Source organism: Ruditapes philippinarum, unplaced genomic scaffold (assembly GCF_026571515.1).
Source record: "Ruditapes philippinarum isolate M1 unplaced genomic scaffold, ASM2657151v2 ctg3642_1_1_1_1, whole genome shotgun sequence".
Classification (NCBI taxonomy): domain Eukaryota; kingdom Metazoa; phylum Mollusca; class Bivalvia; order Venerida; family Veneridae; genus Ruditapes; species Ruditapes philippinarum.
This window is the reverse complement of record NW_026864130.1, coordinates 149,928-172,558: the sequence shown is the minus strand read 5'-3', so window position 1 is coordinate 172,558 and position 22,631 is coordinate 149,928. Positions and strand designations below refer to the sequence as shown.

The 22,631-nt window shown below is 34.8% G+C and overlaps 2 protein-coding genes across 2 annotated transcripts in view; one reads left to right on the top strand and one right to left on the bottom strand.

Annotated features, from left to right (window-relative positions):
• Nucleotides 1-391: 391 nt before the first annotated feature.
• On the bottom strand, nt 392-19,587 carry LOC132724514 (7SK snRNA methylphosphate capping enzyme-like). The gene is made up of 4 exons (XM_060709382.1): nt 17,958-19,587; nt 16,426-16,644; nt 15,664-15,790; nt 392-1,400 (listed from the first exon to the last, which is right to left on the bottom strand). The coding sequence occupies exons 1-4, from the start codon at nt 19,212-19,214 to the stop codon at nt 715-717; spliced, it is 2,289 nt and encodes a 762-aa protein (XP_060565365.1). The 5' UTR covers nt 19,215-19,587; the 3' UTR covers nt 392-714.
• A 3-nt stretch (nt 19,588-19,590) lies between these two features.
• Nucleotides 19,591-22,631, top strand: part of LOC132724516 (uncharacterized) — a 40,739-nt gene continuing 37,698 nt past the window's right edge. The window contains exon 1 of the mRNA XM_060709383.1: nt 19,591-19,705. The gene's annotated coding sequence lies outside the window, so the exon portion shown is untranslated. The remainder of the gene's footprint in view (nt 19,706-22,631) is intronic.

Here is a 22,631-nt window from a genome sequence, read left to right as displayed (position 1 = left end):
ACGTTTAGAGAAGAATATAATGTCTAAATTCAGTTTTTGACATAGGGTCATTTTATATAAAGGATTTTAAATTTAGACAACACAAAGGAAGGCAATGACAGATGGTTCTGATTATAGGTTAGCCGATCTTATTCATTCTCATCATCTGGTAGTTTTCATCTGAAATTTTTAAGTGGAACCTAATTACAATGTATCATTCATCATTAAATCATCAAAAGTTAAATTCACAGGTATTGCCAATGGTAGTTAAGACATTATAGAATACCAAATTCATATCAAAATGGAAAATTTCAATATCTGCACATTTTAAAGGCCCAATATGCCTCAGAAACTCTATTATTTATGAAAGTGAAAAATACTACTTTGTTACATTTTGTTTTCAGTTGTAAAACATCTTATATGCACTTAATCCATTATTTAAACATTATTAAACACATGTTTGATATTTCTAAAGAATTAAAAATAAAATGGATTTCTGAGGAATAATGTGCCTTTAAGTTTGGTATAAAATGGACATCATCTTTAAAATTATAGGATACACTGAAGGTGCTAAAAGAAATTCAACAATCCTTAAAGATAACCTAGTGCACTGTATGCTTCAAGTGACCTTTAATTATTCAACTCAAATATCGTTTTTCCATGCAATAATAACCTTGAGCTTATTAACTGATTTCCTGATTGATAATGCCACAAAAAGAGTCATTCAACTTTAAGCTAAGTGTCCTTATCAGAACTATCCTTTTCTTTCATTTCAAAGTCATTAGTGTCCATCTCATCAATGTTATTATTTGTACGATTTGTTTCTGGAGATCCACAGTTTTCACCTGATTTTGATAAGCTAGCAGCCACAGTGTCTTCGGGACCTTCAGCCTCATTTTGAGTTTCCGACATATCCTGATCCAATGAAGTGTTGGTACTTTCTTTGCCGTCTTTTAACACTACCTCCTTACAAGGTTCATCTTCTGACACAGATTTCAAACTTGCGCTACAATCTGAGGGAATCACTACATCTGTTGAACTTGAGCAATTTCCATCAAGCTGATGCTGTGCAGAAACCGGTTTGATAGAACCGTCGCCAGTGAAATCTAACAATTCTTCTGTCAACAAAGGTTGAATAACATTTTCCGGCACTAAAGATTCCTGAAACGACACGCCCTTTTCAATGTTGTCACTGGCTGCAGATTGCTGGGACGCAGCAGCAACGTCATTTGCATCACTTGCTACAGACTGATGCGAGACGGACGAACACGAACAGCAACTGTCCTCTGAGATCTGGCTTAAATGACTCCCGAATACTGCTGGATGGTTACTTCTCAATGGTGTGGCATTTCCTACTTCCGACCAGGGACTGTTTTGAACCGTGTCCGACTTCGTGAATACAATGATAGGACGACGGAAGCCTGAAATAAATATGTCACACATGTTATAATAATAATAATAATAATAAAGACTTTATTTAAAGAGGCAACATAGTTAGGCAAGCCCAGTCTTCCCTATGAGCCTCTATCAAAATTATGTAAATAGCATACTAAACTAGATAATTTCGGCAGAATAAAATACCTGCTCATAAAATACGGGTTTCATTATCCTCTAAGATTATATCAAGGGCAAAGTATATTAACTTTGAGGATTCATTCAAAGACAAACCAATGAGTCATTTTATTATATGAATCGAAACATTAGACTTGTATCATTCCAGAGAAAAACAGACAGTAGTCAAAATCTTTTTAATTTTTTTTTAAAATATCTAAGTAAAGGTCTTTCGCATCTTTAAATTTGTTATTGTCACATTTGTTAAAGTTTTGTTTGTTTGTTTGTTTTGGGTTTTACGTCACATTGACACAGTATAGGTCATATCGCGACGTTCCAGCTTTACTGGTGGAGGAAGACCTCAGGTGCTCTTCCGTGCATTATTTCAGGCACGAACGGGCACCTGAGTAGAACCACCGACGTTCCGTAAGCTAGCTGGATAGCTTCCTCACATGAAAGAATTCAAAGTCCCTGTCGGGATTCGAACCCACAGCGGTGAGGGGTAAGTTGTTAGAAGTCAGTCAACGACCTTAACCACTCGGCCACAGACGCCCCACCATTTGTTAAAGAGACAATAACAATATGCCCATCCAGGTGTAAATGGTCAGTGAACAGGTAAAAATAACTAGAACTTAGCATTGTGTTCAATTTCACATTTGACTATGAAAAAATCAATGAATAATTCATGTTACCAACTGAAATTAATTTAGTTTATAAAGACATATATAAAATTTAAGTTTTTCTCTCAAAAACTACAATGCCCAGATTTTAGATTTTTGGCTTTGCCTGGTAAACTAGTAAACCTCTATAAAGTGTCAAGGTCAAATTAACCCGATTTAAGGTCAAGTTCATTAAAATATTCTTAAAAGTCTTGTTTCCAAGGATTGCTGTGCCCATGTATGAAGACAATCCATTCCTTACTTACAAAGTTATAGCCAAATTTTGCAAAACAATTAAATGACAATAATTTGACTTTTAAGGTAAAGGTTCTTTATGAGTCAAGGTCAATTTGAAATTGTTTTTTTTTTGCACTGCACTTCAACCTTATGAGTTCTATCTACCTGCAAAGTTTCATGTTGATATCTCTTATATTTTAAGAGAAAGCTCAAAGTATAAAAATGAACAAAGGGCAATTACTCCAAAAATAGGCAAGGCAGAGTTACGGTTCTTGTGCACTGCATATCTTCCCAATGGGATCTATCTACCTTCAAAATTTCATGTTGATATCTCTTATAGTTTTAGACTTATGTCCCGGACAAAGTTTAAAAATTAACAAAGGGCAATAACTCCAAAATTAGGCAAGACAGAGTTATGGTTCTTGTGCACTGCACATCTACCCAATGAGATCTATCTACCTACAAATTTTCATGTTGATACTGCTTGTTGTCCTGGACAAGAAAAGTGGACGGACGGACAAAGTGGCGACTATATGCTCACCCTTCAGGTAGCATACAGACCATGAAACAGGAAAATGCCGACAATTTGCACACCTAGACTTGGTAATGATAATTCCTGTAAAGTTTGGATGGAATTGCACCAGTAGTTTCTGAGGAGTAGTCCCGACAAGTTTTGTGAAAGACAGACAAATTCACAGATTTAGCGAAGTTGTATGTATTTATTCAAGGGCCATAACTAAGCCAAAAATCAACTCAACAAAGAACTTGACTAATATGCGCAAGGGTTTTACCTACAGATCAATCCTTTAAAGTTTCATTCAAATTGCATCACCTGAATATAAAAACTCTCATTGACAAGGAACATAACAAGTAATATTGTAAACTATAAACAAAAGCAGATATAAAATCTAACTCTTAAACTGATAACACAAACTTCATAATTGTATCTGAAATACACTGTAGTGCATGTCTAAAAACATTACTGATTGGTATTGTTTAGGGAAACAAACAGTTCCAAAAGATGTGTACATATAAAGAAAATCAATGATGACCTAGGGCGGCGCCAATTTTGACACCGGGGCTTTTATTTGAACAAACTTGGTAAACACTCACTAGAAGATGTTTCATGCCAAATATCTAAGCACTTACATTTTTTTAAAGAAGATTTTTTAAGTTTTTTGTTTCAGTTGCCATGGTAACCAGAATTCTGCATGAATTAAAGTCTTGAACAATTTTTACAGGCGACCCAATTTTTACAGGCGACCACCAAAGGAACATTCCTGTGAAGTTTGGATAAAATTGGCTTAGCAGTTTATAAGGAGATGTTGTTTATAGTAAAAGTTTATGGACAGTCACCAGACGAAATGCTATCACAGAAGCTCACCAGGTCACTTTGTGACAAGTGAGTTAAAAATCATTAAAGGGTAATAACTTGACAAAAATCATTGAACTGGAAAATGCCGCCATATGTACAACTAGACCTGGTGAATAGTTGGGATAAAATTGCACCAGTAGTTTTTTTAGGGGTAGTCCTGACAAGTTTTGTGATGGACAGATGGACGACAGAGAAGTAATCCCTATATCTTGCACCTCTGTAGCAGGCAACACATCAAGAGCTGTTACAGCAGACAGTGAAGCTCGCCTTATTTAACACTGAACACCGTAAAGGGGTAAAAAAAAATAAATTATTATACAAGTGTTTTTCTGTATCAGTATCAAGAAAGCATCACTCAAATGTTCAATATTTTTGCAACACATAATATGCATGCGACCATATCTTAGACATTTCTATATGCAATCTGGAGTCAATCCTTTCAAAAAGAAAAATTATTAGAGCAAAACGTATAGTATAAAGTTTTTAAAAAGTAAAATTAATAATTCAAAGAGGAAATAACTCTTGAAATAAAGATACTAGAGTTATGAACCTTTCTCTATATGTGATGTGAGAAATGACAAAAAACAACAATTATTTATCTTAAGTCTAGAGTAGATACCATTTATAATAACAAAAATAAACAAGAATGTCGAACGACACATATACCCCCCTTTCTAGCCATTGACTCACATAATTGGTAATTTTATTACAGAAACTTGCCAAAAATGGGTACATGGAAGTGTTCAATTATGGAAAAATCAACGAAAGCCATTTTGACATTAAAGGACCTTGACCTTTGACCTAGTGACCCCAAAATCAATAGGGGTCATCTACTAGTTATGACCAATCACTATGTGAAACATGAAGACTTTGTGATACACACTTTTCAAGATAATCAGCGGAAACCATTTTGACATTTAAGGCCCCTGTGACCTTGACCTTTGACCTATTGGCCCCAAAATCAATAGGGGTCATCTACTAGTGATGACCAATCACTATGTGAAATATGAAGACTTTGTGAAACATACTTTTCAAGATAATCAGCGGAAACCATTTTGACATTTAAGGCCCCTGTGACCTTGACCTTTGACCTAGTGACCCCAAAATCAAAAGGGGTCATCTACTTGTGATTACCAATCACTATGTGAAAAATGAAGACTTTGTTATAAATACTTTTCAAGATAATCAGCGGAAACCATTTTGATATTTAAGGCCCCTGTGACCTTGACCTTTGACCTAGTGACCCCAAAATCAAAAGGTGTCATCTACTAGTGATGACCAATCTTAGTGTGAAATATGAAGACTTTGTGATACATACTTTTCAAGATAATCAGCGGAAATTATTTTGACATTTAAGGTCCCTGTGACCTTGACCTTTGACCTAGTGACCCCAAAATCAATAGGGGTCATCTACTTGTTATGACCAATCACTATGTGAAATATGAAGACTTTGTGATACATACTTTTCAAGATAATCAGCGGAAACCATTTTGACATTTTAAGGTCCCTGTGACCTTGACCTTTGACCTAGTGACCCCAAAATCAATAGGGGTCATCTACTAGTAAAGACCAATCACTATGTTAAATATGAAGACTTTGTGATACATACTTTTCAAGATAATCAGCGGAAACCATTTTGACATTTAAGGTCCCTGTGACCTTGACCTTTGACCTAGTGACCCCAAAATCAATAGGGGTCATCTACTAGTTATGACCAATCACTATGTGAAATATGAAGACTTTGTGATAAATACTTTTCAAGATAATCAGCGGAAACCATGTGGTCTACTGACGGACAGACCGACCGACAGACAGACCGACATTAGCAAAACAATATACCCCCTCTTCTTCGAAGGGGGGCATAATTAATACAAAACAAAATCAATTTACAAATGAATTCTAAGTTCAAAATTTAAATGGAAATAATTCTGGGAATACAAGAGCTTACGTTTTATAACTCTTATCCATATGACAAGAAGTAATAGTAAATAAATATTATTTGTTAACATCAATTCCAAGTTCAAGGGGGAATAATTCTGGAAATAGTCACGCTAGAGGTTTGAACCTTGTCACACAACATGTGTGTAATGGTAAGACATAATATATATTTGAAGGTTGAAGAACAGTTCATTAAAAAGCAAAAAAGTTATAATATTTCTTAAAGAAAATTCTTCGTTCAAAGGGATATAAATCTGAAAATATTGGTTCAAGAGTTATGAAACTTGTCACATAAAAATGTAATTGATGATAAGAAATATGTATTAGACGTTTGAGATAGATACCTTTAAAACTAAAGAAGTTGAAATAAAAAATAACATTTTGAAAGTAAACATATAAGTTCATGGGGAGATAATTCTTGCAATATTGGTGCTAGAGTGATGAATCTTGTCACATAAGATGTGGTTACTGATAAGGAACATATATTTGAAGTATGAAGTAAATAAGTAACTTTTAAAAAAAAACAAGAGGGCCATGATGGCCCTGAGGTCGCTCACCTGTATATAGCCCCCCCCCATCCCCCCGGGCCAATTTTTACCCAAGGGCTTTTATTTGTTTATTTGAACAGACTTGGTAGACACCCATAAGAAGATGTTTCATGCTAAACATCTAAGATCTAGCTCATTGGGTTTTTTAAAAGAAGATTTTTTAAGTTTTTACTATACACATATAGTTAAAAACAATGACACCCCTGGGGCAGGGCCAGTTTTGACCCCCAGGGCTTTTATTTGAACAAACTTTGTAGATATTTACTTAAAGATGTTTCATGCTTAATATCTAAACTCTAGCTATTTGGGTTTTTTCAAAGAAGATTTTTAAGTTTTTGCTATACACATATAAGGAAAATCAATGACCCCCTGGGGCTGGGCCAGTTTTAACCCCAGGGCTTTAATTTGAACATACTTGGTAGACACCCATTAGAACATGTTTCATGCTAAATATCTTAGCTCTAGCTCTTTGGGTTCTTTAAAAGAAGATTTTTTAAGTTTTTACTATATGCATATAGGGAAAATCAATGACCCCCTGGGGCGGGGCCAATTTTGACCCCAGGGCTTTTATTTGAACAAACTTGGTAGACATTCACTAGAAGATGTTTCATGCCAATATCTAAGCTCTAGCTCTTACGGTTCTTTAAAAGAAGATTTTTTAAGTTTTTACTATATGCATATAGGGAAAATCAATGACCCCCCGGGGCGGGGCCAATTTTGACCTCAGGGCTTTTATTTGAACAAACTTGGTAGACACTCATTAGAAGATGTTTCATGCTAAATATCTTAGCTCTAGCTCTTTGGGTTCTTTAAAAGAGGATTTTTTAAGTTTTTACTATATGCATATAGGGAAAATCAATGACCCCCTGGGGCCGGGCCAATTTTGACCCCAGGGCTTTTATTTGAACAAACTTGGTAGACATGCACTAGAAGATGTTTCATGCCAAATATCTAAGCTCTAGCTCTTACAGTTCTTTAAAAGAAGATTTTTTAAGTTTTTACTATATGCATATAGGGAAAATCAATGACCCCCCTGGGCTGGGCCAATTTTGACCCCAGGGCTTTTATTTGAACAAACTTGGTAGACACTCACTAGAAGATGTTTCATGACAAATATCTTAGCTCTAGCTCTTTGGGTTCTTTAAAAGAAGATTTTTTAAGTTTTTACTATATGCATATAGGGAAAATCTATGACCCCCTGGGGCGGGGCCAATTTTGACCCCAGGGCTTTTATTTGAACAAACTTGGTAGACACTCACTAGAAGATGTTTCATGCCAAATATCTTAGCTCTAGCTCTTTGGGTTCTTTAAAAGAAGATTTTTTAAGTTTTTACTATATGCATATAGGGGAAATCAATGACCCCCTGGGGCGGGGCCAATTTTGACCCCAGGGCTTTTATTTGAACAAACTTGGTAGACACTCATTAGAAGATGATTCATGCCAAATATCTAAGCTCTAGCTCTTAGGGTTGTTTAAAAGAAGATATTTTAAGATTTTTCATTCGGTTGCCATGGCAACCAGAGTTCTGCATGGAATTATATTCTTTGAACAATATTTAAAGGTGACCACCAAAGGAACATTCCTGTGAAGTTTGGATGAAATTGGCTTAGTGGTTTATGAGGAGATGTCATTTAAAGCAAAAGTTTACGGACGGACGCCGGACGGACGGACGCCGGACGAAAAGCGATCACAAAAGCTCACCCTGTCACTTTGTGACAGGTGAGCTAAAAATAAGGAAAATTCTAAGTTCAATGGGAGATACTCTTGAAAATATCGGTGCTAGAGTTATGAACCTTTGTCATGTAAAATGTGATTGATGATAAGAAACACATACTTGAAGTATGAACTAGGGATGTCATCTGGAGCCGAAACGGCCATCCGGATATCCGAATCAAACATCCGGATACATCCGGATGTTCGGATCGTTGTTATATTCTTAGATGTCTGATATGACGTAACCATTTTTTCGCGACCTTTTTCAAAGTGTAGTATTTCGTTTATCTTCCTTTTTAATTGAATGATACATGATCAAAAATCTTCCGTTATTGATTTTATTTCTTGTATATAGAATACGACTAGCTGTTATCAATAAATTTAGTGCGTGTGGTACTTATGATTTCAAATGAAATGAAAACGAAATTCGCCGCCGATTGTCCGAATTCCTCATTTAGCGCAATAATACGCAATAAAATTCGCTTACATTTGTGGAAACAAAATAATACCCGTAAAAAATAAATATAAAGTTTCCATTGTTCAATAACACGCATACAATTTACACACGATGACCTTTGACACGCGTGTAGCAGACTTTTCAAAAGAATCTGCCAATCTTTGATGTTTACCATCATGTAGCCCTGGCTGTTTGATTCGAATCATCAAAGTGCCGAAAATTACATGATTACACACATTTTAAGTGTTCATAAGTGAAAACAAGATTGCATTTGAGAACAAGAGCTGTCCGTAAGACAGCGCGCTCGACTTTTTTATTGCTTGCCAATAAAAAAAGTTTTTGCAGTAAAAGGCAATACAAGAATCTCTGTATTTTTAAAGTGAACAATGGCCATGAGCATTAAGATATTTAGTGAAGAATTATTTTACTGAATTGTGTGATACCCTTGAACACTGCAGCAAAGTTTGAAATGTTTAAGTCAAAAGAGGGCTGGTAAGAAAGAAAAAAAAACTGAGTTGAGCCTTAAATAAATTTAATTCTAAGTCGATAAAAGGCCTTAATTTTTAAAACAAATCCTTGACAGAGTTACCTTCTCTTGCGTACAGATGGGGGTAATGATGTGAAATAGCATTAAAAGTTTCAAAGCAATATCTCAAAGGGTTAAGGCAATAAGTGGATTTTACCCATATTCAATGTATTTTCTAAGTCAAAAAGGGGCATAATTCTGTCAAAAACCTTGACAGAGTTATGTCCTCTTGTCTGTTGATGAAGGTCGTGATGGTAAACAAGTATGGTCAGTTTCAAAGCAATACCTCCAATGGTTTTGAAATAAAGTGAGGTGGTACAAAAAACTTAACCAAGCTCAATACACTTTCTAAGTCAAAAAAGGGCCATAATTCTGTAAAAAACCTTGACAGAGTTATGTACTCTTGTCTGTAGATGGAGGTTATGATGGTGAACAAGTATGGTAAGTTTCAAAGCCATACTTGTAATACTTCTGAAATAAAGTGGGGTGGTACGAAAAACTTAACCAAGGTGTGACGCCAACGCCGACGCCGGGGCGAGTAGGATAGCTCCCCTTTTCATAGAAAAGTCGAGCTAAAAATGCTATGCCACCGCATTAATACAACACTAAATAGTAGTGTAGGAACAGAAATTTTTTTTGTTTCTATACAATTGAAGTTTTTTATAATGCATATTTAATTCTTATTATCAGATTAGTGGTTAAATCTATTGTTAACTCAATAAAAGATCAGAGTAGGAATATATCAATGCACTTGAGTCTAGTGAATTTGGTGGTGAAGGTCATATTTCACACAGCCTAAAATTTCATGATTGCATCAAAGGACAACATGTAATACACTTTGTCAAAATGTAGGTCAGCTGATATCAAAGTTCACTTTTAATTTTGACACTAGAGGCAAAATTTGAACAACTTTGGTAGAATACCTATAGATGATATCATTTAACAAATATTAAAGCTCTAAGCCTTGTACCTTCAGACAATAAGATTTTTTTTGCTTTTTTACTATATGTATATATTGAAAATCAATGACCCCGGGGCGGGGGCAATTTTGACCCCAGGGCTATTATTTGAACATTCTTGCTAGAGGTTCACTTCACAATGTTTCATGCAAAGTATCTAACCTCTAGCATTTGTCAATTGCTAGAAGAAAGTTTTTTAAAGTTTTTACTATAAGTTTTTACTATGTATAAATGAGGAAAATCAATGACCCCCGGGGCCTGGCCGATTTTGACCCCAGGGCTATAATTTGAACAATCTGGGTAGAGGTCTATCAGACAATGCCTTATGCAAAATATCTAAGCTCTGGGCCTTTTGGGTCTTTACAAGAAGGTATTTTAAATTTTTACTATATGTACATATAGTGAAAATCCATGACCCCCGGGGCAGGGCTGATTTTGACCCCAGGGCTATAATTTGAACAATATTGGTAGAGGTCTACCAGACATTGCCTTATGCAAAATATCTAAGCTCTAGGCCTATGGGTCTTTACAAAAAGGTATTTTAAGTTTTTACTATATGTACATATAGTGAAAATCAATGACCCCCGGGGCGGGGCCGATTTTGACCCCAGGGCTATAATTTGAACAATCTTGGTAGAGGTCTACCAGGCAATGCCTTATGCAAAATATCTAAGCTCTAGGCCTTTTGGGTCTTTACAAGAAGATTTTTTAAATTTATTCTTATAATTCCTTTTGGTTGCCATGGCAACCAGATTTCTGCATGGAATTAAATTCTTTGAACAACTTTGGAAGCCCTTCACCCAAGGATCAATCCTGCCAAGTTTGGTTGAAATTGGACTAGTGGTTTTTCACAAGAAGATTTTTTAAGTTCACTATATAATCTATATAACACACACACACACACACAAACAAACAAACAAACACACACACACACACACAGGTGAATCGCTATATGCCACCGCATCGCAGATGCTGCGGTGGCATAAAAAAAAATGTTTTTTTTTTTTAAAAAAAGCATGTGTTTGATAAATACTAAAAGGGAAAGTTATTTTGTCATCAATTTCAATAAAAGCTGTGATAGTTAAAATATAATTCTTAAGTGCATTTCTTTATTTGCTTATTTTATTTCTGCAGATTTTTCATTGTCTCAAAATAAGGAGTCGACGGGTCGGTAAGCCGAAAGTTATATAAAAAATAATAACCTAATTAAATATTTAAATTTGGACATAAAAAAATGTAACATCGTTGCCGATGACAGTCGCACGGGACTTAAAATATCCATCTTGAATCTTACAAAACTTAAATTTGATTAACAACATGTGTCATAACTGACTCGTAATTATAATAGTAATTATTGATTTTTTGTGGTCTGCAGAGATTATGATGTGTATTGTCAAACTAAGGTACAATATACAATATGGTGTCAACGATTATCTCAACGCATGTATTTATCACATTTTCTCAATATTTTAAAATATTTTATATGAACATCCGGATCAGAAAATCGGCTCCGGACACCGAATCGTTATCCGAATGTTCGGATATCCGGACTCCGAATGACATCCCTAGTATGAACTTAATCTTTTAAGAAATAAAGAAGTAACAGTAAAAAATATTTTCTAAGGAAAATTCTAAGTTCAAGGGGAGATAATTCTGACAATATTGGTGCTAGAGTTATGAACCTTGTGGTTGACGATAAGGATCACATACTTGAAGTTTTAAGTTGATACCTTAAGATATGAAAAAGGTATAGTGAAAAATATTTTACTGCACCAAAACTTTAATCTGAAATCTGGATGTGGACGCCTTGGCAAGTAGGACAGCTCTCCATATACATTGTATAGTCAAGCTAAAAATCAAGAAAAATTCATTTGACCTAGGTCAAGGTCATTCATGAGTCATGGTTAAGGTGACAACAGACACTTTCCGTGGTATTCACATAAATGTCATTTAAACCAACTTATTTTAGTAATAATTGTTATCTATTAAATCTTTGTGCATTAAATGTCGTTGATCATCATACAAAATAACATATTTGAAAAAATGCCTTTGTAAATGATTGATTTTTAATAAAAATCCTAAAATTTTAAATCGTCATATCAAAGTCATTTTTTATTTTTTTGTCATCAAACTTTTGGAAAATAAACATATTTATAATATCTGGGGAACCGTGTCTCAAATTTTTTCTATCTTTTCTCAAAAAAATATTACGTAACGTCAAACATTTTATGCGACTTTTTTCACCATACATATTACGTAATTAAAGATAATTAAGTCGCTGATTGAGCAAACAAAAATCCCTGACACGGTTCCCTCCGTAAATGAATTCCCTTTCATGTGCTTTAAACCGCATGTTAATTGCTTGATTATTAAAAAAGTTATGCCGATTCAAAGTTAGTCCGACCCGCATCAAACAAAGTGTCATAAATCGGCTGTTCTCTCTCGGACCCCTACGTTTCACGCTAAAAAATTGCATAATACACAAATATCGCACCAGAGAGGGTCACAAGTTGCGGTAACATACTCTAACAACATTTTATGACCCAGTGACATCTGACCAATTAAAAAGTTGCTGATTAATATCAGTCTATAACAGAAATTTCTTCAAATCTTTACGTGATTTACTGTCCGTCTGGTATCGGCCGCATATGTCACGTGACTTTCGGTAAAATGTGAGGCACTCGGTGGGGGAAAAATGGAACGTTTTTGCGCACCGCTAGCGGGGTATTTAATTGTTTCACTTTTGAAGTTTATTATTATTATCTTCAGCATTATTATTATATTATACCAGTGTAACTCTGTCTGTGTATTCGTGTATGAAATTCCGTTAAAATATAAATTAAAATAATGAAAAACTGAGCTTAATGTCCATGGTAGATGTACAAATACGAACGGGATATTATATATTTTTTTCTCTAAATTGATATAAATGCTTCACATATTTTAATAAAAATAAAAGGTATCACTCGATCATTATGATCTGACCTTCATGACTTCTTTTATCATCCACGGCATAGAGATTCAGTTTCTACTGGGATATACAATAAATACCATACTTTGTCCCAGGTAGTGTTCGATTTACTGGCGAACAATTCATTCGAAGCATTCACTGATAATATATATCAATATCTTTTTTTTATTGAGAAATAAATGGTCATCTCTTTATTCATAGAGAAATAATCATCCTTAAACAATCTAAAATGGTTTAGAAATTTGTCAGGGACACCTTACCACAAGTCATATAGGCGTTCACATAAAAAATAATGTCGGTTTTTCTTGTTGTTTTACTTGACATTGTTAGAAAACGAGGTTGAATGTAAAGCAAGCCCTTGAATCTGTACTAAAGTCCATAAACTCAATGAAATGTCTATCAGATTAATGGGACAGACAAATTCTTTTCACACATTATGGATATTTTAGCAACTATATCTTTAATCAACCCCGTGGTCGTGCGATTTGCCGCTATGCTTAATTATTTATGTTTCACACATTCTGTTACGTACATTGGCCGACAATTTTTCATTTTATAAAAAAGGCTAAATAAAAGGTAGACGACATTCATAAAAGATGTACGGTATTTGTACGATACATGAATTACGAGTAGTATGGACCAGTATGGACCGGTAATTCACGCATATATGGAACTACCGATTTCCCTCATTGATGCCTCAACAGGGGGCGGAGCGTTATCGATTATTGACAGGTTACGCGAATAGCAGATAAAAATGGTACAGGTGCCGTTTTAAACGTTTAAAAACACATTTTTTGGACTAACTGCTTCCAAAATTAAATCACGAATGTGTTCAGAAAAGGTTGATAAATCTACTAAGCCAAAAATCTCATTTTAGGTATTTTCAGTGATAATTGACTCCGTTGTCACCTTAAGTTCAGTCTTGCTTACTTTACGGTCTCGTCAAAAGGGTTGTTGTGTCCAAGTATGAAGACAATCATTAAGAAATAAAAATATAATAGCCAATGTTACAGTATCTAGTTGGCAAATGGCCAACATGACTGTAGCAAAAGCTCAATTTCTTTCTTTGAAAAAGTCTAGCTAAACAGAACCTAGAATGAGTAGTCAGTTCCAACAGACTTACATTAAACTGAAAGAAGAGGGCCATGATGGCCCTGAGGTCGCTCACCTGTATATAGGCCCCCCCAACCAACACCCCCCCCAACGTTGCAGGGCAAATTTAACCCAAGAGCTTTTATTTGCACAAACTTGGTAGACACCCATAAGAAGATGTTTCATGCTAAACATCTAAGCTCTAGCTCATTGGGCTTTTTAAAAGAAGATTTTTTTAAAGTTTTTACTATACACATATAGTTAAAAACAATGACACCCCTGGGGCCGGGCCAGTTTTGACCCCAGGGCTTTTATTTGAACAAACTTTGTAGACACTTACTAGAAGATGTTTCATGCTTAATATCTTAACTCTAGCTATTTTGGGTTTTTCAAAGAAGATTTTAAGTTTTTGCTATACACATATAAAGAAAATCAATGACCCCCGGGGCGGGGCCAATTTTGACCCCAGGTCTTTTATTTGAACAAACTTTGTAGACACTCATAAAAGATGTTTCATGCTTAATATCTTAACTCTAGCTATTTGGGTTTATTCAAAGAAAATTTTTTAAGTTTTTGCTATACACATATAAGGAAAATCAATGACCCCCGGGGCGGTGCCAATTTTGACCCCAGGGCTTTTATTTGAACAAACTTGGTAGACACCTATTAGAACATGTTTGATGCTAAATATCTTAGCCATAGCTCTTTGAGTTCTTTAAAAGAAGATATTTTAAGTTTTTACTATATGCATATATAGGGAAAATCAATGAACCCCCGGGGCGGGGCCAATTTTGACCCCAGGGCTTTTATTTGAACAAACTTGGTAGACACTCATTAGAACATGTTTCATGCTAAATATCTTAGCTCTAACTCTTTTGGTTCTTTAAAAGAAGATTTTTTAAGTTTTTACTATATGCATATAGGGAAAATCAATGACCCCCCTGGGGCGGGGCCAATTTTGACCCCAGGGCTTTTATTTGAACAAACTTGGTAGACACCTATAAGAACATATTTTATGCTCAATATCATAGCCATAGCTCTTTGAGTTCTTTAAAAGAAGACTTTTTAAGTTTTTACTATATGCATATTGGGAAAATCAATGACCCCCCGAGGCGGGGCCAATTTTGACCCCAGGGCTTTTATTTGAACAAACTTGGTAGACACTCACTAGAAGATGTTTCATGCCAAATATCTAAGCTCTAGCTCTTATGGTTTTTTAAAAGAAGATATTTAAAGTTTTTTCTTTCGGTTGCCATGACAACCAGAGTTCTGCATGGAATTAAATTCTTTGAACAATTTTTAAAGGTGACCACCAAAGGAACATTCCTGTGAAGTTTGGATGAAATTGGCTTAGTGGTTTATGAGGAGATGTCATTTAAAGTAAAAGTTTACGGATGGACGATGGACAGACGACGGAAGAAAAGCGATCACAAAAGCTCACCCTGTCACTTTGTGACAGGTGAGCTTAAACGAAAAGTTACAGAGATTGCAATAGTTGAGCTCTGAAACACTTTCTTAGACTTGTTTAATATGTATATCTATGTAATGAAAACCCTTTAAGATTCAATTTTTCTTAAATTTTATATATTTATATACGAGTATATATGCATATAGCTTAACAATCCATATCAAATCATGCAATTCATTGAAGAAATACCTTTTGAAGCATTAAATGGTACGTCGACAGTGTTACAAGTAGAAAACCCAATCTCTTTCGACAATAAGTAGTCTGTGAACTGGTCTGGACGCAGGTGGATGTTCTGGAAATTCTCAAAAATCTCATCCTAAAGTAAAATTGTAAAACAATATCATGACTAAATATCAGCTTTTGAACTTACTACAGAGCAATGAACTAAACATGTTGACATAATTGTTATTTTTTTGAAGTGCCGGATGTTCAGTCAACATTATTTAGATCAATATGTGCAAATTAAGCTTTAAAGTGGATGTCACCCACTGGAGGATAATCCTAGGTTCCCTTTTAAGCACTTTACTATTACAGGCACAAGCAAACGCCGTAAAGAAGTAAAACCACTGATTAGATCTTCTAGCCAGCTTTCAAACATGAATGATTGATTTCAAGAAAGAAACTAACTGTTGTTTGAGGGGCACAAAGACTGAAGATGTTAACCTGGGCTTAATTAAGTGCCACCTGTAGTGTAATGTACTACAAAAGATTTCAAGTGTTGCTCACAAAAGTCATTTGTTATTTAATAAATTATCAAATTACCATTCCTGCCATGTCTTTGTAATATGCTGTGATTTTTATCAGTCTTTAAAAACGGGTGGCGGATGCCTTCTTGAAGGACGCAAAACTGGCCTCAAATATGGTAAAATTACATTTTATACATGTTTCTTCATTTATTTATCACACTCGTAAACATTTTTCAAGGTATTAAAAGAATTTAAAAACCCATACTGTTAACTTCTTCTTTTTCTTGTATGACGACCATGGTTGTGGCTCGAGTATAAATCTCCCGCCTGGTTTTAGCTGCTTGAACACTCTCTTGAAGAAACGTTTAAGACCATCATCTCCCCAATTAAAATGGATCCATTTTGTCACGCTCATTGCCAAGATGACATCATAATCTTCCTTCTGAAGTTCGAGCAGCTCATCAGACTCAAGCACAAAGTTTCCCTGAAAGATAAAACACATAATAAATATATACAAGTGCAGTATCTGGTGTTTTTATTAAAATCGCAAATTAAAAAGATAACAACCAAGTAAACAAGAGCTGTCCGTAAGACAGCGCGCTCGACTTTTTTATTGCTTGCCAATAAAAAAAGTTTTTGCAGTAAAAGGCAATACCCTTGAATATTACAGCAATGTTTATATGACATAATTTATGGTAAAGTGAACAAGTGGATAGGAATGAATTTTTTTAGATTTTTTAAGTTTTTTAGTGCTTGCCTATAATACAAAACATTGACAGTTAAGGGCCATAATTCAAATAAAATCTTTGACAGAATTACCTTCTCCTGGACATGTTTGGGAATCATGATTGTAAACAAGTATTCCAACTTTCAAATTAATATCTCAAACAGTTCAGTCAAAAAGTGGACTGGTACTAAAAACTTAACCAAGATTCTAAGTCGATAAAAGGCCTTAATTTTTAAAACAAATCCTTGACAGAGTTACCTTCTCTTGCGTACAGATGGGGGTAATGATGTGAAATAGCATTAAAAGTTTCAAAGCAATATCTCAAAGGGTTAAGGCAATAAGTGGATTTTACCCATATTCAATGTATTTTCTAAGTCAAAAAGGGGCATAATTCTGTCAAAAACCTTGACAGAGTTATGTCCTCTTGTCTGTTGATGAAGGTCGTGATGGTAAACAAGTATGGTCAGTTTCAAAGCAATACCTCCAATGGTTTTGAAATAAAGTGAGGTGGTACAAAAAACTTAACCAAGCTCAATACACTTTCTAAGTCAAAAAAGGGCCATAATTCTGTCAAAAACCTTGACAGAGTTATGTACTCTTGTCTGTAGATGGAGGTTATGATGGTGAACAAGTATGGTAAGTTTCAAAGCCATACTTGTAATACTTCTGAAATAAAGTGGGGTGGTACAAAAAACTTAACCAAGGTGTGACGCCAACGCCGACGCCGACGCCGGGGCGAGTAGGATAGCTCCCCTTTTCATAGAAAAGTCGAGCTAAAAAAAACAATAAAGCTACAAATAAAAGGCATCCATAGATTTATAATATTTACAGACATTATTTTTCTCCCGTACAAAATTGAAAATTCACAATTAGTAAATAATTTGAGCACTTTTCTTCTAATCCAAATTATTTTTGAACCACTGTTACCAGAAATTTTTTGGGAGATCAGTCATAATAATCAAAACAATTATTGAAATTTATTTATGATGAACACACACAAAAAATCATTTATACTAAAATAAAGTTACTATATAATCAGTTTTTATTCAAAGTTTTTTTTTTAAACTTACCTGCATAAATAACACATTGTGAGGGAAATTTCTGTGTTTACTGGATTCCATTTTAGACACAGGTGGTGCTGTAATTGGACCATAGTTTAGAACATTGGAGATCGGAAACTTTGATGTATCGGTTACATTTGATGACAGGAAAAGTCTGATGTTTTTTCTGGCAACAGTTATCAACTTGGGATCAATATCTATTCCAACAATTTTTGACGGATGATAATCCTTTGCTAATGACAATGTTAAATTCCCAACATTGCAACCTATATCAAGAACACTTTTACCTTCAAACCACTCCTTTTTCATACACTCTAAACGTTTATCTTCCATAGATGGGGTGCGGTAACCATAATATCTGTTGTAATTGCCATATATGAACTTAGCAGGAATTTTCTCACTTTTTTGCACTGACACACTGGTTTTTGTCTGTGATGGTTTTGGTTGCTTAAAGCGTTTTGGAGTTGTCTTTTTTTCTGATTTAATTGTTGGACTGGTAGATGAAATGGGAAGAGATCTTTGTAATGATGGCGATGGGTCTGGTTTTCCACCACTGTCTGTTCTCCGCCTTTTCTTGCACTTTGGAGAATTTGGAGGAATAACGGGGGACACAATCTTGTCACAAACTGGTCTTGGCTTAGGGAATTCTTTGAAACCCAATGGTTCTGGAATAGCTTTTTCTGGTTCAATGTCAATTTTAAGAGCTTCCATGAGATTCTTGTCTTTATTTATATGTTTAGGAGGACTGAAAATTAAGGCATCTTCTTTCTTTTTATGGCGATTTCGCTGCTTCTTTTTTTTCAATTTCTTTTCCAAATCGGCCTCTTCATCGCTATCATTCAGGTTTAATGGATCAGTGATATTGAATGGAATTCTGACTTCTACAGATTGCCTTCTAATAGGTGTTGGTAATGGGGACGATTGTGGTGTGACTGAATTTAACTCTTTCCCCAGTTCTGATGAATCAAGGCCATTCAAATTTAAAGGATCATCTATGCTTCCTCCATTAAGAAATCGGTTTGGAAGTGGTCCTGTCGGAGTGGACCTAAGTCTTTTCCTACGAGCAATACCTTCGTCTCTACGAAAACTCTGGCTATACCTCCTTTTCCTACCCCATGGTTGGGAAAATTTAGTTTCGTTTTTAATACTCAAGTCATCTCTGGATTTCCTGAAACTTTCAGGTGATGAAAAACTTTTTTCACCACACTGAATTTCTGCCTGACAATCAAATCTAGTTTTAGTTGGTGTCTTTACTTGGACACTCATTTTTACTTATAAACCATACCATACAAGATTTATTTCAGAAATATCGCAAGTTTATCCGTCAAAAACCAATACACGATTTTGATTAGAAATATTACAACTTCATCTGTCAAAAACGTACTGATCGTATATAGCACATGCGTTTGTTTACATTTTCTATTTCCGGTTAGCGCCACCTAGCGCTGTCCCAAGAACAACAAAACTCGGTCAGCTTGATGATAAAAAAATCCACGCTGTACACTTCAAAATACCATTGATACCAACATTCAGAGCTGTCTTTAACTAATTTATGATATCCTTCACAATAAAATTGCACGTCTATTGCAAATTATTCCTTCCAAATCATGAAACAATCCCTATGTGCATATTCTTACTGCCCAGCAAGGATAATTTCATTTAATGAGTTGCGCATGCGTAAAGCTATCAGAATGCTGGGATAGAAAGTTGCGGAAGTGAATATTGTGTCGTCTGTAAACTTACGGGTGTGACTCGAGGTTTGTTGGTTTCAGTATTTTTTTTCAGCATATTAATCACTTTTCAGGAAATTGAATAATATGGTACCACAAAGTATTCTTAGGTTTTAGACTCTTGCGTTATTTTATAATTATAGGCAGATTCTCGATTTTTTATAGTCATTGACAGACTGAGCCAAATCAACTGTTCACCACAGGGACCCAGCACAGTGTTGGGATAGTGTAAAAAAGTATTAAAAAAAAATATATATATATTGTATATATAATATATAGACTATATATTATATATAAAGTATAATTTTTTGCTAGAATTACTTTTTTACACTATCCCTACACTGTGCCTGGTCCCTTTGCCCACAACCATGCAGGTTTTTTCCTCACTTTTTTGGGAAAAAGTCCTTAACCTCTCGATTTTGGAAAGATTAACGCCAAAATTGCGAAGTTGGGAAGTAAAAATAGCCGATGCATGTTAAGATTTTTGGGAAATCTGCATGATTTTAAAGAAAATTTCAATTGGGAAGAGACCTTTTGAGAGGCCTCAGTAATATAAGGTGAAAAATCACTGATAAGCACTGAATGTATTTATTTGAAACATCAAAGATGCCCTCAGGGGTCACAATTGTAACCTAAAAATTGTCAACTGCTAAAATTTGTTGGGCATGGCCAAGGATTTATTTTAATGCGCGGTCAGCACTGAGTTTCAAATGCACTGACTGTGTCAGTTGTCTGTGTTCACTGATACTGCAATCTAATCAATGCACAACTAGTAACTCAACACTACTCCCCACATGCTTAAGTTTATACAAATTAATTTTAGTTTGATTGCGCGGGAAGCTTTAAGCTTATTGAAACACTCTCAAATCCGTTGCTGAAACCAACCAGTACTAAGCAATGAATGTAAAGTTTCTTGCTCAAGGAAACAACGGCTTGTCCCTGACAGGGTTTGAACCCATGCGGTCAGCATCCTTTGATTACCAGTCTGATGCATTAACCACTGCCATGCAGCACTCTGCTTTGCATTTGATTGGGAGTTGGGGCAGACAGGTGAAGAAGTTTTCCATTGGAGCTTTAACAGGAGTTGGAAATCTACCTTGGGTAGTCAGAAAGTTTCCATGTCAATTAAAAAAATCAGTAATCAGTGTACGAAATTAGGATTTGAATCCAATAGGCTGGTCAGGCTACCAAATTAGAATATTCCACAGGAACTTGAAATTCTATCAATATTAATGATAATATCCAAAATATACCCCCTATACAGTATAAATAAACATACTGTATAGGGGGTATATTTTGGATATTATCATTAATATTGATAGAATTTCAAGTTCCTGTAAATATTCACTAGCCCAAAAGACATTTCACTATTATGATTCATTCGTTCCAAACATTTCTTTATATTGCCTTTGAAAATACGGTAGCCCGGTCAGGCTTTTTACTGCGAAATATTGGTAGCCCAAGGAGAAATGTGGTAGTCATGGGCCGGTTACACGACTTACCGGAATCGGCCGAATTACCGGAATCGACCGGAATCGGCCGTGAATTACCGGAATCGACCTGTAACTTTGTAATTATTAAACTTTTTAATTTTTTTCTTGCAATTTTATAAAATATAAACAATATCAATGATTTATGAAAAAGATTTTTATAAATAAAATCGCTTTTGATTAATTTAACAAGAGATCTAATATCGGCGAGCTACTGCCAAACTGCCCGTGACCGGAATCGGCCTGCTATTTCGTTGTTTATGCAACTTTTAATGTTCCTTTTGCATGTTTTTATAAAACCTAAATATTATCATTAATCTTCCTAGAGATTGTGAAAAAAATCGCTTTTAAATAATAAATATAAACAAATATTTATCATCAGCGAAAACGGGCAAACTGCCGGAATCGGCGAAGGATTACCGAAATCGGCTGTAATTTGCTTATCTTTAAATTTTTAACAAAATTTTTGCACCCTTGATTAAAAATAAACCATAGCAATGATTTGTAATCAGATTATTTTCAATAAAATCACTTTTTATTTATTAAACAAGATATTTAATATCGGCGAGTTACTGCAATACTGTCGGAATCGGCGAAGGATTACCGGAATCGACGTATAATTTAGTCTATTGTACTTTTTAACGTTTCTGTTGCATTGTTAATATTCGTCTTATAAAATATAAATATTATGAATGATATTTAAAAGTTTCTTTCTTTCTTTTATTTTGTAAATTTCAATTCCCCTTTGGTTAATAACGCAAGAGATCAAAGATAGGCGAGTTACATATACTGTCATACTGCCGAAATAGGCGAAAGATTACCGGAATCGGCCTGTATTATTGTAGTTTATGGACTTTGCAAGAAAAAATTGCAGACAATATAATTGATATCTAAAAAGATTTCTGAAAATGAAGAATCCTTATTCAATAATAAACTAGTGATCTAAGGTCGTCGAATTACTGCCATAATTATCGCATATATGCAGTGCCAGGGCTATCGGACAATTACCGGAATCGGTCTGTTTTTTCCCACCAATATTTATACCTTGAATTATTTTATTAAATACAAACAATTTAAACGATTTCTATAATGTTTATTGAAATCTGTATTAAATAAGAAGCAAAAGGTTTATGAAAAATCGCTGTTAGAAATATGATAAAAAGATTAATATTGAAGATCGGGAAAAACGGGAAGGCGATGGATTACTGGAATCGACCTGTAATATGGTTATTTGTGAACTTTTTAAATATTTCTTTTGCATGTTTTTATAACATATAAACATTTTCAACGATATTCATTTTTGTAAATAAATTCGCTTTTGATTAATAAAACAAGAGACCTAAGATCGGCGAATTACTGTCATACTGCCGATATAGGGGAAGGATGGGCGGAATCAGCCTGTTATATAGTTATTTTTATGTTATTTTATTGAATGCAAATAATATCATTGATATACAAAGAAT

Excerpts from the sequence above, each read along its gene's own strand:
- LOC132724514 (XM_060709382.1), bottom strand. The coding sequence starts at position 19,214 with ATGAGTGTCCAAGTAAAGACACCAACTAAAACTAGATTTGATTGTCAG. Across the intron at positions 15,791-16,425 it reads AGAAAAAGAAGAAGTTAACA|GATGAGATTTTTGAGAATTT; the intron begins GTATGGGTTTTT and ends ATTTTACTTTAG. Across the intron at positions 1,401-15,663 it reads ACCATTTAATGCTTCAAAAG|GCTTCCGTCGTCCTATCATT; the intron begins GTATTTCTTCAA and ends TATTTATTTCAG.